At 41.7% G+C, this 17173-nt stretch overlaps 1 protein-coding gene across 2 annotated transcripts in view; it reads right to left on the bottom strand.

Annotated features, from left to right (window-relative positions):
- Positions 1-11421, bottom strand: part of LOC115019988 (Kv channel-interacting protein 2) — an 80498-nt gene extending 69077 nt beyond the window's left edge. For both annotated transcript variants that reach the window (XM_029449787.1, XM_029449791.1), the window contains exon 1: positions 11132-11421. In XM_029449787.1, coding sequence (XP_029305647.1) covers positions 11132-11204 — 73 coding nt within the window. In that variant the 5' untranslated portion in view covers positions 11205-11421. The remainder of the gene's footprint in view (positions 1-11131) is intronic.
- Between the last annotated feature and the right edge of the window lie 5752 nt (positions 11422-17173).

Raw genomic sequence — 17173 nt, 5'->3', positions numbered from 1 at the left:
GCAGATGACGTCCGACAGGCAGAAAGATGTCGGTGTATCGCTTCTTTAACTGTACGACCTTAATATGAGTTCACCCTGACGCCCGCACTGAGCTGGAAGGCTAATATGAATAAATCTCCCTTAGTGCCAAACAACCCCTACACACACACACACACACACACACACACACACACACACACACACACACACACACACACACACACACACACACATTATTTTCCATTAATGTGCCCAAGCAACTCACAACTTGTGCCCACCGAGGCATGAGAGCTGGGGCTGAAACTCTTAATTTTACTTCCACTTTAATCACCTTTTCCAGAGGAAGAGAGGGTTAAGCAGGAAAACGTCATTATTGATACTGCCTCTCATTCATAAAAACATGACATGTAGAGAAGGAGGGTGAAAAGTGAAGGTGAGCAGAATCTGCAAAGACTCTGCCTCTCGCTTTTCAAACTCTAATTACTCCAGAATGTCAAAATCTATTTAGGAATATCAACGATATAGAACAGTACTGCACGTACACTCCCACAAACACAAACAAACACTCCTTCAAGAGATTCACACAAGCACACACAACAACCAAGATGTCACAAATTGCCTTAACTCTAAATGCAACTACTGTCGCCACCAAGAAAACCGAACAAAAGTCAAACTTAAGCAGAAATTAAATGCTGGATGTTTGCCGTTTGATAGCATTTTATTGATTATTTATTGATTCTGAGTTGTGTTGGCTGAGAAGGAAGAACACAACAGTTCTGAGTTGGAGTCTAAATAAGTGCAGACACAAGCTTACAGGGAGCACAGTGCGGAGACTTTATTGCCAAATATCATTTTGGCTTTTTGGTAAGTTACTTACAGAACTATAGCTACAGCTGATAAAATCAACTGCTGAATGTTTTGACTCCGTAATAACAGTTTTTAAAAAGAGTCAGGAGAGATATAGAGAATAGTTAGCATCTATCCAAGTATTATCAACCTAGAATAGGGTTGGGGTTCAATAGCATTTTAAAAATAGTATTCATTAATGAACCTGCTTATTGAATCCACATCCTTTAAAATAACTTCTCAATTAGGTCATACGTGATTAAAGTTATGAATAACTAAACATCAGAGATCTGTAATGACCTTTAGTTGGCTGATAGAGCAGAAACACTGAAGTGTTGATAAACTGTAGCTACAACATGAAAATGCAGCAGAGGGCATGAAATGTTGATCTGACACATTCAAATGGCAGGTGTAGCCTACGTATGCACTTTCACAAGCTACATGCTCTAAATACTGGAGTTCCCAATTCACAACTATTAAGTTTATAAGCTCAATATTACCGGATAGTGTGTAAACTATGATGCCATTACTTCTAAACGGAAAGTCTAGGATTTCACCGTCACAGCCTTGAACATTGGCACGATAAAGCATTGGGAGAACTTTCCACGCATATAAAAGTGAAACTTTAATTAACTGGTTCAATCCTCAAACTGTGCTCAACTTGCTCAGTGAGTCAGGAGGAGTGCCATTATACACTGTCAGTAATATCTCCTTTGAAGCCACAATCCAGAAGAGCCTCTTTCAGTCACAAACACGCAGGAAGGAAACAACAGGCCCATATTTCAGTGCTTGAGTTTTATACTGGTCTCATTAATAATCATTACCCCTCTTAATGACTTTCTCTGAGTGTGCATCAGAACGTGCGCTCTCCTTAATCCACCCTCATTAGAAGCAAACATCTTGTGGTTAGGAAAAAAGAAATGGCGATCGAAAAAACAACCTTCAGACAGATGCTCCTCCGACTTTCTTCAAGTACACTTTTCATTATGGCCTTTATAGTTACGTGTAATATTAAGTAAGCTGTGGATGTGGGCTATGAGTCACAGTTCAATATTACACTTTGGTCAAATTGATATAGAATTGATATCACAAACACAGAGAAAGCATTTTCCGTCAGCTTTTATCCTTTATGCGTTCCATAAATACAAAAGAAACTCATCCCCTCATCCCCCCATCCCCCCATTATCTATTGTCTGTTTTTATCTCCACCTGTCCACCTTAAGCTCCTCAAAATGTTCTGAAAGGAAGATTTGGTAGGAAAAGCTATAATTACCTGAAGTTGGTTGAGAATTGGGCTGGCTTTAGATTTTCTCCAGAGGAGAGTTAAAGACCAAGCTGTCAGGACATCTGACAATTCGGCTTTAGTAGGCAGCTGAGGTCAGCCGTGCTCTATGCGACAGGTCATGCCTGGGACAGGTGATGCCCTGGGACCCAGAGAGACTTTTTTGCAAAATAGTTAACTATGACAGAACATTTCCTAAGCATCCCACACATTCAAAAAATAGAAGGTCAGTCTGTACAGTATGATTGCACTAATCTATGACTGTAGCTAAATATGACTTCTGCAGTCGTTCCGCTTTAGAAGCTGTGAGCTAGTGTTACTCACCAAATCCAATGTTCAAATCTGTCTGAATAACTGGAGTGAATTACGGCTTCTTTGTTAAGTAGGCTAACCTGATTGAGCCCAGCATATCAAGCTAATTAGCAGTGTGGAAATGAGTAGCAAAAAGCACAGCCATTTAAGCTAACATAGCAACATTGCTAAGGAATTGTCACATCGCAGCAGGAGATGAGCTGCTAGTGACTCCCAGCAGGTGTGTAAATGTTACATTGACTCAAGCCAGTGTTGCCAGATGCACAATAACTTTGTATTTGTCAGATAATGTAGCCTTTTGTACGATGTATGATCAATAATTCCCAAAAACAAATGATCAAATCAAATGCACAATAACTTTGACATGTTATTATTGTGTTTTTTTGTTAAAGAGCTGATTTAGAAGATGCCTCACTATTCATCATACCTCAACTATGTCAATAATGTGTTTTGCGAAACTGACCCTGAATCTGCCATATTTGATCTTATCACATCTCAGCTGAGATTTGAGTCACTATCTATAATGTATTGTATGTACAGTTCTCTTGCTCAATGCTTCCCCTCTCTCCGCTCTTCAGCTATACGACACTAAGTTGGGGTCCACCCTTGATGGTAAAGTCAGTGGCTGTTGCACTGCTCCAGGTAACGATCCCATTGCTGGCATGATTGTCAATCCACCATTCAATCAAACTTGCCTGTGAGTTTGTGAGCATCTCTGTCTGTGTGTGTTGATTAGTAACGCTCATGAAATTCTGGTGCCAGGCCATGGTGCCCAGGGAAAAGCACTTATTGAACATCAGGCTGCTTTCTGAGTAATCGGTTTACCAGAGAAAGACCAGGGAAATAGGATTTTCTAGCCCCACAGCCAACAAGTAAACACACAGAGCAAGCAGTGTGAAATGGAGATGATTAAATCAAATGGATTTCCAAGTACACAAATATGTTGTTGGACTTCTAAAGTCTGTGTCTTTACAAGTCTATAGTTTGGTGTGGCTGCCTGAGAGGAAGTACAGGCTGGTTCAACAGTCGAGTCAGGACACAGCTCTGTGAAGCTGAACGCAAAGTTCCCAACTCAGCATTTCCATGTTTCTCTATAACCTTCTCTCACACAATTGTAATACATATGAACCATACTGCAGCCTGCAAAATGAAATTTGTCCTATTTCCTTCTTCCTTGTCACACTGTGCATATTTAGCTGGTTGCGGATTTGGCTGACTTCAGCATCTCTCCTGGGAGAGATAAAGACCAAGCTGTCAGGAAGTGTCCCGTCATGACAACTTGGCCCCAGGCGGACAGAGGAGCAATGATGAAGGCAGCCATTTTTAGGCCCGTGCAAGGGCAGCTAGGCCTGTCAGCGAGCTAATGATACTGGTAAATATCATGTTGACCAACGATACCATACAATGATATTAAGATTCTTAATATTGATTGGAAATAAATTCAAATTTTCTCCATCTAGTTTGTCTAGTAGGTCTTTTTATTTTTGCTTAATTTGTTTGACTTTTTGACACAGAAATGGCAGCAGAAGTGTTTGATGGATGTCCATTTCTGTTTTGAAAAAGGAGCACAAAAGAAGGTTTCCTTGTAAAGGAAAAGTAAACACTTACACAAGTTGCTTTACCATTAAACCTCAATCTTTCCTTCAAATCACGACAGAATAATGTTTAACTCTTTACCCTCAATGACGCTTTCAAGACGTTGCTTCACTATCTACAGTCCAGGTTAAACTCTTCTGACCGTTTGGTCTCTTACGGCATGGAAACAGTACATTTGTTTATCACTACTGACCAAGAAACAGCCATTCTTGGCTGGGCTTGATTGGGCTATAAGTAAGACACTGTGTGCATTGAGCGACGTTGAGTTCATTCTGCCCATTGGTAGGCTAACTGACAGATATTGACCAGGCTAGCCCACTGTGCTTTCTCCTCTGAATGTTTCACAACTGCGCATACGTGTCTGTTTGTATGTGTGTATGTGTGTTAGTGTCTTTTTGTTATTGACTAGACCTTGTCCAAAGTTTTGTTAGAGCTAACTGATTGATTGTAAGACCAGCTGCAGTGTTCTCCCGCACTGTCATCCCTCAGGCGAAAGCCCTGCGTGTGTGTGTGTTTATGCCTGTATGTGTGTTGCGTGAGTGCATGAGAGATTTCGCTTTTGACAAGAGCAAACCCCAGGCTTCCTCTAATCACCTCCACCTCCTTATCACTCTCTGCGGTGCTGTCAATCACACTGAAGTTGTTACTGAAGAACCTTCATCGAAAAAAGTAAATGCCCTCAGAAGGCCTGTTCACAATTAAATTACAGTCACTTATTGTCTGCTTGTTTGTGCCGTCTCTACTTCTCTTACTCACAAGAAGGGGAAGGCAACATGTTTTTATAATCATACATATTTTTCACATACACCACCTAAATGAATAAAAGAGAAATGAGAAAGATGGCAGCACAAACCCACACACTCCTCCAGTAGCACGATAATTACGCTATCGACTAGCACAATGTTTGGACATGACCTCGATATTGCCCGCTGTGGTTACATGCATGTTTGTGTGTGTCTCCAACATTTTGCCAACATGATGTCAAAATAAACAGCTTTCCTTACCATTATAAGACCAGGCCGCGGCGCCTGACTGTTTTCTCACAGCGCCTGAGCCGAATGAACAAAAATAAACAACGCTAATTTCATTTCTGGTTGCGCTGCTTCTGTCCCATCGTCGGCTCTCTGTGTCGAAGTCTCAGGCTGCTTCTCTACCAAACGCAAACAAACACAGCGACGTGCACCAGGGGAAGTACTGTTGAGGCTAGTTGTTTTTCCAGACAGCTACTGACCAGCCAGAACATTTAGATTAGAAGAATAAGCCCACATGGACTAGGTTTCAAAGCCCATTAACATGAACAAGTGGGTATGTTGTCTTTGTTTTAAAACAGTGGCAACGAAAAGTGGACTGACCGAAAAGCTAATCTAAAACATAGCCATGTTGTTACTTAAGTCATAGATAATATATTGTTACTTTGCACTTTTTGTTAACAGAGGTCCTAATCTTCGGCAGTATATTTCCTGTAAAGGAATGCATGCCTATATATACCCTTTTTGTTAACAGAGCCCCAGAGATAAGAGATAAATATATATATATAAATATAAACACTATATACATATACATATCCACCAGACATCCTTTTGATGGTGTTCATGCATGCCTTTCAGACATCCTTTCCACAAATGTTTACAGCTTCACCCACAGTGATCCCCTATCTTCAATCTGAGACGCTGCAAGCTGATAACCTCTGATGACAAAGGACTCTCTCTTATACACACCCACACACATACAAAATGAGTACAAGTGTACAAAGAAAAGGGGAACAGGGTTTCGACCTACGTAGTATTACACGGTGACATTGTTTGGCTATCTGCTGCTGTCTCCTCTTCCCCATACTGATGAGCTACTTTCAGTTTAATGAAGAATGGCTCAGCTAATGGATAGAAAATCATCCGTAATGTGGATCAAATGTTGTGAGTGACAGTACAGCAAAGCGAGAGAGAGACACACAACGAATGACACGGGGCTCCATCACACTTGGAGACACTTTCTGTCAGTCAATCAATCAGTCGCTTGTTGATCAGTCTGACAAGGAAATATCGTCAGACTGATGTCGAAGGGGAAAAACTCTTTGTCCGTTTGTCCACTGAATGAATGAAATATTTATTTCGATTTCCGTTCCCCGCTGCCCCTTCATTCTTCATCCTGTTACCTCTGCTCCTCTCATCACTGCAGTCACTTATAAATGAATGTGTTTACACAGACGGGGAGACAGAGAGTAAAAGGGGAGTGGGGGGGCCGAGGGAGAGGTGAGCAGGTCTTATTTTAATTAAGGAACGCACAGCCCCTCCGTAGATTTGCTCAAAGATTGAAACTCATTAGGATTGACTCCGGCTTCCAAGCCCATTTAAACTTCTGATCCCACTGTGGCCTGAAAGAGCTAGGGAAGAGGCAGGCAGCAGCGGGTGAGGGAGGCCGTTTGGGTAGATGAATATGCACTGGGAAAGCTAAGACATGAAGGCAGAGGCAGGATGAATCAGGACATAGAAAGTGAGACACTGAAGACACTCTGTTAGAGACAGAAATATATATATGATATTATTATGTAATCTGATTTGTGAGAGCGGAGACAGAGTGAGGGGGACGAGTGTGATAGAGTTAGAGAAGAAGAGAGAGTGCAGATTAAGTGGAGAACGTCAGTCAAAATGTTTAGAAATGTAGTGGGGACGTTAGGAAGAGGACAGGGAAGAATGGATGGGCAATTACAAACTGTGAACTCCTTTATTTCTTCAAACTTTACCTTAAGAGGCACAAGAGAACTGGACTATACTGATGGATTGTGCATTTATAACAAGGCAAACAACACCTACAGACTACCAAAGAGCTGCGATTCGTCTGGCATATATAGTGTCTGCACCCTAACTCATTTACTTGCATTTTACTTCCATCTCTCCTTTACCCCTTTCCTTCATTCTTTCCTTCCCTCAGTGATGTAGCCAGTGTGAGTGATATGCCTAAGTGAAACACTGTCCAAGCATGCCTCCATGTAGGAATCCAGTCAATTCACGTCCGCAATTGCGCCACTTCCAGGAGGAACCCAGAGAGGATCCCTGAAGAGGCAACATGTGTCACACATGTCCCGGCAAATCAGGTGACACATTAAATCAAAGCTTTTAATTAGTGCCAGTAGCCATTACGATTCTGGCTGCATCAAAAACTGTCATGCCGAGAAGGTGACTCGGGGCTAAACTCCCTCCGACAGGATTAATTATGAAGGCAATCTCAGCCCTGGAATCAGTTTGGTGTAACAATTGTAAAATATTATTTCCACCATGGGGGCTCTGCATCTTCAGTAAGTTGTGGTGTGTGTGGCTTCCAGGCCAACTAATATCCTTCACCGCAACACCTCCACCCTCTCTCCCGGCTATGTTTTTTTTTGGCACGGCTCTTAATGCCAGAGCTTTTAGCTTTGCTCATTAAGAGCTGCATGTGAGTGAGAAATTAAGTGTCCAGATCTATCAAATGATGAACATCTCTGCTAGAGCCAAGAGCTGAGTCGACTGGAAGTTCTATATATCTGTTAAAGTTAAGTAAAAAAGATTTCACCTCAAGTAACCTAATGAGTCAATGTATGCGTGTGTCTAGAATTGTATTATGATTTTAAATTTGCACTTATTTTCCTGAGTGTGTAAGTGATGCATCCGATTGTGCTGACTGTTGGGAAGTGGGCGATCAGCTTACTTTGCCAAAAACGGATATACAGTTAATCTGAGAGATGGACTACATTGCCTAACCTATCCTGTGCTGAACTCTAAACATATTATTATTTTCATAATCAAATTAGAATCAGATGATTCTATGAATTAATTGTTTTGTCCATAAAATGTTAGAACATGGTTCAAAATAAAAGGTTTAATTAAAAAAGATAAAAGTTGCAGTTTTTTAGAACTCTACTAATGTCTTGTTTTATCCACTCCACATTCCAAAACCCAAATATATTCATTTACTATCATGAAGATTATGGAAACTACCAAATATTCATGTGTGAGAAGCTGGAACCGATACATGTTTGGCATTTTTGCTTTAGAAAATGGCTTACATGAATAATACATTTTTGCAAAAGAAAAATGCTAAAGATGATCCGAGCATGAAGGAGAAAAAAGTGTTAAAATATTTAAAACACCATTACATGAGATGATGCACACTATTAGTACCAGACAGAACAAAGGGATGATTGTCAGACTGACTGCCAACCACTACTGACTTAGCCTTTAGACAGTATTCTGGACTTGGAGCGAGGAAAAGGAAGCATGACAATGATGAGATAATAGCTGCAAATACACATGTGGAGAGGAGCCATTGTGTGTGTGTGTGTGTGTGTGTGTGTGTGTGTGTGTGTGTGTGTGTGTGTGTGTGTGTGTGTGTAGGTGATATGATTCCTCTTGAGTTTGGCTCGTGAGGTGGAAGAGGAGATTACTGCACCACGCTTCTATAATTACCTCTCATCTCTCAGCCATTGCTCTTAAACACAACGGGGAATGCCAGGCTACCTCACACTCGACACACAGTGGGGCGCACTTCAGTACAATGTAGCAGGCTGAGAGAGAGTTATTTCTAGAGGGTTACATTTCACTCAAATGGTGATTGCAGACCACCCACTCTACCTTTAAGCAACACAGGTCAGCTTTGCTCTAAGCACACACACACACACACACACACACACACACACACACACACACACACACACACACACACACACTGACACACACACACACACACACACACACACACACACACACACTGACACACACACACAAACACACGCACACACACACTGACACTGACACACACACACACACATACACACACACACATACACACACACTCTCTGTAAGTAAGAACAGTGACTCACCTGTAGTTGTCCTTCCCACACAAAAAACCCACTTAACAATCCATTCTCACAAGTCATGCACTCACATCACACTCTATACTTTTCCATTTTAGTGGGGATTATTCTCAAAATCACCTGTCACCTGTTCTCCCTCTGTCCCACACACAGCAATATAAACTGGGCCACTTTGCGATCAGCTGTGACTATAATAGGAAAAATGCCATTAACACAAGACCAGCAAAAGTCTCCCGCAGCTTTCTCTGCATCACATCTTCAATACACAGATTCCTGTTGGCAAGAGCCGGCCTTAATAATCACGCAAGCCATCATGGCTAAGTTTGGTTTGAAGTTGACATCGTCTTAGAAAGATGAATTAACCACGCAATTCTAAGCTTTGAAAAAGTCATTAAAAACTATGCCAGGAGTAAATTGCTTTGCCACACTGAATGACTTGGTCCCTCTCTCCCTCTCTCTCTCTCTCTCCCCTCGCTCAACTATTAAAAAAGCAATATGACTTGTTGTGGACAGTCAGACACACGGGACCACTTGAACAAGCTGGACTAAAGAGAGGAGAGGAGATGAAAGAGGAAAGAAAGAGGGAATGCTGATTATTCCGAGTTTAGAATTACATTACAGAAGAAATAATCTTCTTAGACTGTCACATTTACTAATCCTCCATGATGCATCTCTTTCTCAGGTGTGTGTTGCACAGTTATCTGCAACTGACAGAGTCAAAGGTAGCGTTGTGAAGCACCATGAGAAACGACAAGTGAAGCTGCTGAAAGTGTGTTGGATGTTTTTGAATTCAGCAGAACAAATTATTCTTCTTGTTTTATCTTTCAACAATGGACTGCAGAAAAAGTGAAGATGTTGCTTCTTAACTCACCCACTCACACATACCCACACACATGCTTTGATTCATGCTGAAATATTTACAGATAAAGCCAGCAGAAGATAACCACATAGTGCATGTATGTCGCACGCACACTAACATGGTTTCACTGACACAGCTTTTAGAATTTTTAATTTAGGCTCCATTAAATTTGTGACACAGCTCTGCTTAGCTGCTAATGCCTGGACTTGTGCAAATGAGATTAAAGTGTTCCCATCCAACCCGAGGCACACAGCTGTCTGAACAGGCACTATTTCCCTCTGCAGGCCTGAAATGTGTTCAAGCATAAAGGCAAGCCTTTTATTTAGGCAGCTGGAACTAAACATGCAACGGAGAGCTGTGAGCTATAATGTGACAATGGGAGGCTGTTGTGATGGGGAAACACCCCAAGAGAGGGCTCAGCTCACATAGGAGCACATACAAAGCGCAGGTATGTGTAGGCATGCTCGCTGTCAATCAATGAACTGCTTCATTATATCGCGATAAAACTGATGAACGTCAAGTCTCATATACTGATGAAGTGGAAGTGCTGTCATCAGTCCGCTCACCCCAATTACACTCTTACACGGAGAGAAAAGATAGCACATTAAAAGACGAAATTTGTTTTTATTCAAACCACAATGCAGATATCCAAAAGACAAAAGTACGCACACATTTACCGCGTTTGAAAATCCACATGGCATTAACTGTCGCTCAGATGTTTGCTGTGCTTGTGGAGAATATAAGCTATTTTATAAGCTATTACTATAGACACAGATTTCGGCAGATAAAGCTCCCAGCAATATGCGATATTTATGTCAGAAGTGGGGGGGGGGGGAAACACACCAAAGTAGGGGAATCTGCTCCACAATTTGAGCATCGGTCAGACAGGTGTTATCAACCCCGCAGCGCTTTACACAAAAGCCACGACAGCAACAGTAAGGTGGTCTCCCATAGCTGAACCAGGCCAGCACATTTCACACTGTTGTCTTAGAATTGTTGCCATAAACCAACCATCATTCACCAACATTACGCGTCATATTATGCAACCACACTGACATGCAACAGTGACATTAAAAGATTCAATATGTGTATTTTCTTTCCCATCTTCGCCCGTCTTTTATAGGTAAAATAACTATTTAAATGTTCTTAAACTGGATTACTCGGGAAGCTGGAAATGTAAGTAGGCTACAAAAAAAGAGGATTTTAACTTACCCTACATTAAAACGTGCACTACAAGCTGTCAGTATATGTAAACACATATTTAGTTCTTGTTGGTTGTGACATATTAGAGCCACCTGAAGTTAGGAGGTCCATGCTCTTTTCATCAGTTATCAGTTTAACATATTGAATCTTTTTTCTTTTTTTTTTGCAGGCAACATCCACCGGGTTTTTTAGACGACAGTTTACTCACCCGTTAGCTGGTCATAGGATCCGTCCAGCTCTCTGGAGTCCGACAAGCTTTGGTCACGGTTTTTCGCCTTCATTTTCCCTGTGTGCGCCGGAATGTGGAAGCGTGGCAAGCAGCTGATGTGTTGGCGATTCTATTCGTGAAAATAACAGTGGTTTTGTTGTTCGCCTTCACGGAGGATGGCTACAAGTACACTACCGTTAACAAGTCATAATTGATTTGCCATATATTTCTTTCTAAAGAGAGAGAGCCATGTAAGTTGTTATTTCCCGTGTCTATTTCTGCGTGCGCTCTCTGCATCCAGGAGCTGAGTGAACCAAGCGCGCTTCTGGTCGCCACTCTTACACGGGGTTGCACGCGCGCACGCACACACTTAAGTACACGCACAGAGCCACAGACACACATAGAAAGGGAGATAAAGAAAAGACCAGGTACAGAAAAAAATAAAACATTTTAAATACATTTCTTTGGACAAGTTTTTTTTTGGAGTTTTTCAATTTGGATGGCCAAAATATGAACATGAGAAAAATGGGAACACTTCACAATACGTACACTAGTTACTAAGGAACGGGTTAGGAACGAATCAGCAACGACCTGATAATTCATGAATAGTTAATGAGCAGATCCTGAATAACTCCAAATCACACAAAAAAGCTGGGGCTGGTAATCATGAAGTAATGAGCAACTAATGATGTACCACTTAACTTTAGGTGGCACAAAAAGAGTAAGTAATGATAATTAATGAGTCGTTCAGTTGCCGATTCATAATACATCACTCACTCATGAGGAAAGTAGCTGTTAATCTGACCCACAGATACTTCTGAACTAATCCTTATCTAATTATTCAATGATATAGTATATGTCTGTCTGTTAGTAACTCATCATCATCTACTATATAGTTCTCAAATCAGAGTTATTAATTATCAGGTCTTTCCGGAATCGTTCTTCACTTCTTGCTTAGGAACTACTCACCTTTTTGTGTATTGTTAAGTGTAACCGGCCAGATCTATTCTGTGCCATTCATGCATAATCTCACTCAGTGGGCTGGTTCGTCAGCCTGCCTCTGTGCCATTAATATCACCATCACCGTCTCCTAATGTTCTCCACTGAGTCAGAGCCATGTCGAATGTGTACAGAGACATCAGCAGGAGCAACAAGGCGCACACTGCTGCTGCCAGGCAGAGGTTCTGGCTATATCTGCTCTATAAATACTCACTGGCTCTGGGAAGCCTCATGTCTATCCCTTTTCCTCCTCTCTCCCTCTCACTGTCTTTTCCTCCCTTCGCCTCACTCCTGCTCGCCTACTATAGTATGACATTTGGTCACAATCTGTCAAGCAATCTGTATTTGATGCCATATTTTCCTACATTATATGAGGGTTGCCACCAATAACGCTTGCCATCCCGCCAACGATTTGTTCATTAATTTATCAGAAGTATTAACAATTGTAATATTTGTCTGTCTGTTACTGTGTGGTGAAGTTTTCCTTTTATTTAGATGTTCACGCAGTTTGCCCAGCCGCTGAAGGAAGGCTGTAAACTGTATGTGCCGTTCACCACTGAAATAACCATTCAAATGTGTAATCGTCACATGTAGCAGTTCCATGATGCCTACATGGAAATGCATATGACACGTAGCCCTTGATCTGCCTCTTATATGAGAATACCGTTCAGTGTGACAGGTATGCAGGTTGGTTTAGGAAGATAGTGTTGTTGATAAAGTGTTGGCTCATGCAGAAGATATCATGTTGTATCTTATTTGATTTTGTTCTACATGAGAGGTCTCAGAGTTGTCTTCAAAGACTGCTGTTGAAAGTTAGTAGTTTTATCTTTCACAGAGAAAGGAGGTCAGCTGTGAAAGTCATGTTGATTACAATAGACTCCAAGGGCCCAGTATGCCTCAAATTAGGTGCTTGTGGGATCGTCAAACAGCGTCAGAAGCCCCCTCCCGACACACTTTTAAAATATCAGAATAGTGGAGGCTGCACCTGACCATTTTAGTAACTTTACATAATTGTCAATCTGACAAGCGTCCCGCAGCGATTGGCCGGATGTGCACAGGTGCAAATGTAAGGCAGTATTTGAACCTTTCTTTCCAACTCTCTTTTTTTATTGTTCCAAAAACTACTTCAGTAACATTTCGGGTGAAAATCCGAGCGTGATATTGTGAATGTCCAAAAGTGTGTGATGTCATCCCTGATTGTGCAATTCACTGTGTCGAGAGCACTTAAACAATGTCTCCAGATGTGGTTGCACGACACATTGAATGAACTAGTTTGTGTCCAGTGTAAGACTCAATGCACATTTCAAAGTGGAATAAAAGATGAAAATCAGATTGTTTATATAACTTTTCAAATATCTCCTGCAGCGTTATCTGCTTCTTCTTTGTCCATTATGCTTAGTACGTCAAAACAATCATTTTGCCAAAATATAGACAAGTACTCTGATTCATAGGGGTGATTAATAAGTAATAATATGTGTCACTTGTAACAGACAGTTTCAAACGACATGAATTGAAGCTGGCCTCAACAAGAGACAGAACTGCACTCACTCCTCTGATTGAACCGGCCATTAAGTAATTATACAGCATCATTTAGAATTTGCTCTCTTGAGTTTGGCAGACCAAAGAAATAGTGGGTTTGACTCACTAACATTCCCCCTGGGTGAAAGTTGCTGTGTTTGCAAGCATTAATGACAAACTGGGAGCATACACTAATGACTTTGGCCTCGGTACATTAGCCAACTCTGTTTGGTCAGATCTCTGATTGCTTCCACTTGCTTTTTTAACCCAACACAAGAAGCCTTAATGTAGCCTTGACTTTGCTTATTCTATGAAACTTTCGGAGCAGCAGGTGGCCACATCCTGATAGTACTCTGGCTACTAGTCTCATTACCATATAGATGCCTACATGGTTTCTTTATCTGTGATCACATTGATACATTTTGAGTGTTAAGTATGACTGAAAGGCAACAAAACACGCTAGAAAAGAGGTGAGTTAAGGTCATGAGGAGTTGGATGTTCCCCCTGCTAAGCCTCATTTGATCCCTGCATGCTGTCAATAAACAGAGGGAGGCCCACAATAACCACAAGGCCTGTTTTTCTGTCATCTAATACCAACAAAATATTTCACAGATACGGACGATTGGATGGTGATTGGATTTCTGTGTGTGGTAAATGAAATAAGACAAGGAGAGGTGGATTCTAAATGAAACCGAGGAGGAGGCTGGAAGAATGAAGGATAGAAGAAGTGGGGAGATCGATTCATGGTGAGTTAGAGGGGATATAGTGAGTCAGAGCCAAAATAAAGAGAATCTACAAGTCATAGTTGAGAAGTCTGGGACTTTGGGGTTAGTGGTGGAGTCGGGACTTCTAGGCAAACCTAGATGTGGACATGCACACATCCATAGCTGTGCAGTGACCCAGAGACTGAAACAGAATAGAAGATACCGGGCAGGATGCCAGCTGGGTAGGGAGGTCTGCTGTTGTTTGGTTAGAGAGCGGTGTGTTGTTTGCATCCATATTTTCAACACCAGAAAACATGAAGGGCAAGAGAAGGGTCTTTCTATGCTTCTGATTCAACATTATCTCCTACAGTTGACCTACTCAACAGTAAAGCGACTATTGTGGAGTAATTGTCAGATTATGTGACAGGTTTCTAAGCTCCCATAACACCTTTGTATTATCATTGATTGAGAGTGTTCGCCAATGATCCTATTCAGCATTGAGTCATCACAAAGCTTCTCTGTGGAGCATGTCTACCCATGCTGATATGGTGAACTTCTCTCATTTCATAACTCAACGTAAAAAAAAAAACACTTGAGTGAGTGTGCGTGTGAGTTTAGCTGCACATTGCAAATTAGAACATTCAAATCATGACCGAATCAGCGGTTTAATCCCAGTCTACCTACGAACATCCGGTACCTTGTAACCGGATTATTCACATCCATGCAAAACGCTCAAACAGACACTCGGACATACAGGTTATGTTGTTGGTGCCTGCGAGTAATTGATAAAGACTCAGCATTGGGAGAGGAGAAGAATGGAGAGGAAAGGAGGGGGGTGAGCACTCATTAAACTATTGAGATGCACCCTCTGGCTCGCACTGCAACCCCAAGGTTAGTCCCCTGTCCTTGGCAACTCTCTCATGAGCCAAACTGCACTGTGAATATTAATAGCACAAACTCTGGGATTCCCAAACCAAGGTGTGTGTGTGTGTGTGTGTGTGTGTGTTTAAATTATAGCTAAAGCTTCAAATCAGTACGTCACATACTGCACTGTACCAACAAAACAATGCAGAATGTTGATGTTTTTCCTCAAACACAATGTTCAGTATTTTCAGCTTCTGTAGCGTCATGTGAGAGAAGCGTAATGAATCTATGTCCAGAACAATTCTGCTCCTCCGCAGAAAAGATGGAATAAGAAGGATTAATTTGGACCAACCTGTCACTGATGGTATTTCGAAGCCTCAAGCTTCCCAAAGTCAAATGAAAACCCTCCTTGTTAAGCAGTATTAAAAAGCACTTCAAAAGTCTAAATGACACTTCCCCTTATTATTCACCGCAGCCTGTGACCTCCAGCACAGAGCTGTCAGCTTGGCCTGAGTCACATAGCCAATACTGACTGACTGACTGATTGATGATGTCCAGTGAGACTCAGACACACAAACACTCGAGCATCCATGATTTAAAGGACAATATCATTTTTCAAAGGCTACCTTGTTTAGTAATACCATCATATCATCCAATTTCCAGATATAATGGCAAAATACTTTCTCAGTTGGACACACTAAGACCATTTCTTCCTTGACATAATGTTGCATTTGATTAAACCATGTGTTGTAAGTATTGGCTCTAAGAGATGGAAAGGTACTTTGCATAAATAGACCATAAAACCTCTGAACTGCACCACAGTTTATCTGCAGGGAGTTTTCTGTACAAAATGCCCTTTAGACCCAGAAACTTCACTTTCTTATACACAGTTCTCATATCTGAATTTTAAAAGCCTTATAGTTTCTCTCCCATGTCCCCGTGCTCTCTTCCTTTTAGCCATTTATTCCCATTTAAACCTTCTACTATCAATTCAGTCTGTTTTCATCAAACCCGCTCTAACCCTAATCTAAACTGACCGTCCGCTCTCGCTCTCCGCCTGTCCCCGCCATACTCAGATTCTTTTTTCTTTCTGTATCTCCATCTCTCGGAAACCTCCCTTCGCTCCTCTGGGCCAGAGATATGTGATGACGCCATTCAGGAGAAGGAGTGCGTGACCTTCAGAAAAACATGAACAGATTCCCTCTCTACATCAATCAGATTACTTTTTTTTTCACAGTTATCACACTTGACTGTAATTGTCCTTATTTGATCTTGTAGTGCTGTCTCAGGAAAAGAAGGATAACCTCTGAACCCCCCCCCCCCCCCTCTCAGATACGTTTGCTGTCTCAGCGAGCATTTAAAACCTGGGATAGCTTTTGACAGATGTCAGATGGGCTGCTGCTACCGACGTCACCTTTTGCCTCTGGGATGGCACCTTCTGAGATAGAGTGGCACACGCACGCAATCATGCCATAAATTGTCATCCGGGTGGTGAATTTGTGACAGTGCTGGTGTCCGAGAATTATAACGTCCCTTTTTTTCCTTCTGCTTCACTATAATGCATACAGCTCTAGTATACTATAGAGATCAGCCAAATATGTTGCATCATGTTTACTGGCCTGGAGGAAAGAAAACCAGGCAGAATAGAAAACTGTATGAATTACTCATGAGTGTAAAGTGCTTGTTTTGTCTCTGTCTCTCTCGCCGATTCACTCGCTTCACTCTTCATTTCTTCGATACTGTTTTTTCTCCCTTTTTGCCATCTTAATTCCTGCCGTGTCTCCTTGAAGAGTCTGTCCCAGACGTGTCCTCTCCGTCTACACATTGGACTCATTTCTGTGGAAAGGTAGACAGACAGACTCTCGCACCCACACACACACACATTTGGAGCATATTACCCGGAGGTGCCCGCAATGATGGTTAATCAACAGACAATTGGTGTTTACATAAATCATCC

The sequence above is a fragment of the Cottoperca gobio genome, chromosome 15, assembly GCF_900634415.1.
Source record: "Cottoperca gobio chromosome 15, fCotGob3.1, whole genome shotgun sequence".
NCBI classification, from domain to species: domain Eukaryota; kingdom Metazoa; phylum Chordata; class Actinopteri; order Perciformes; family Bovichtidae; genus Cottoperca; species Cottoperca gobio.
Note: the sequence above shows the minus strand (reverse complement) of the source record. Positions and strands in the feature narration are given on the sequence as shown.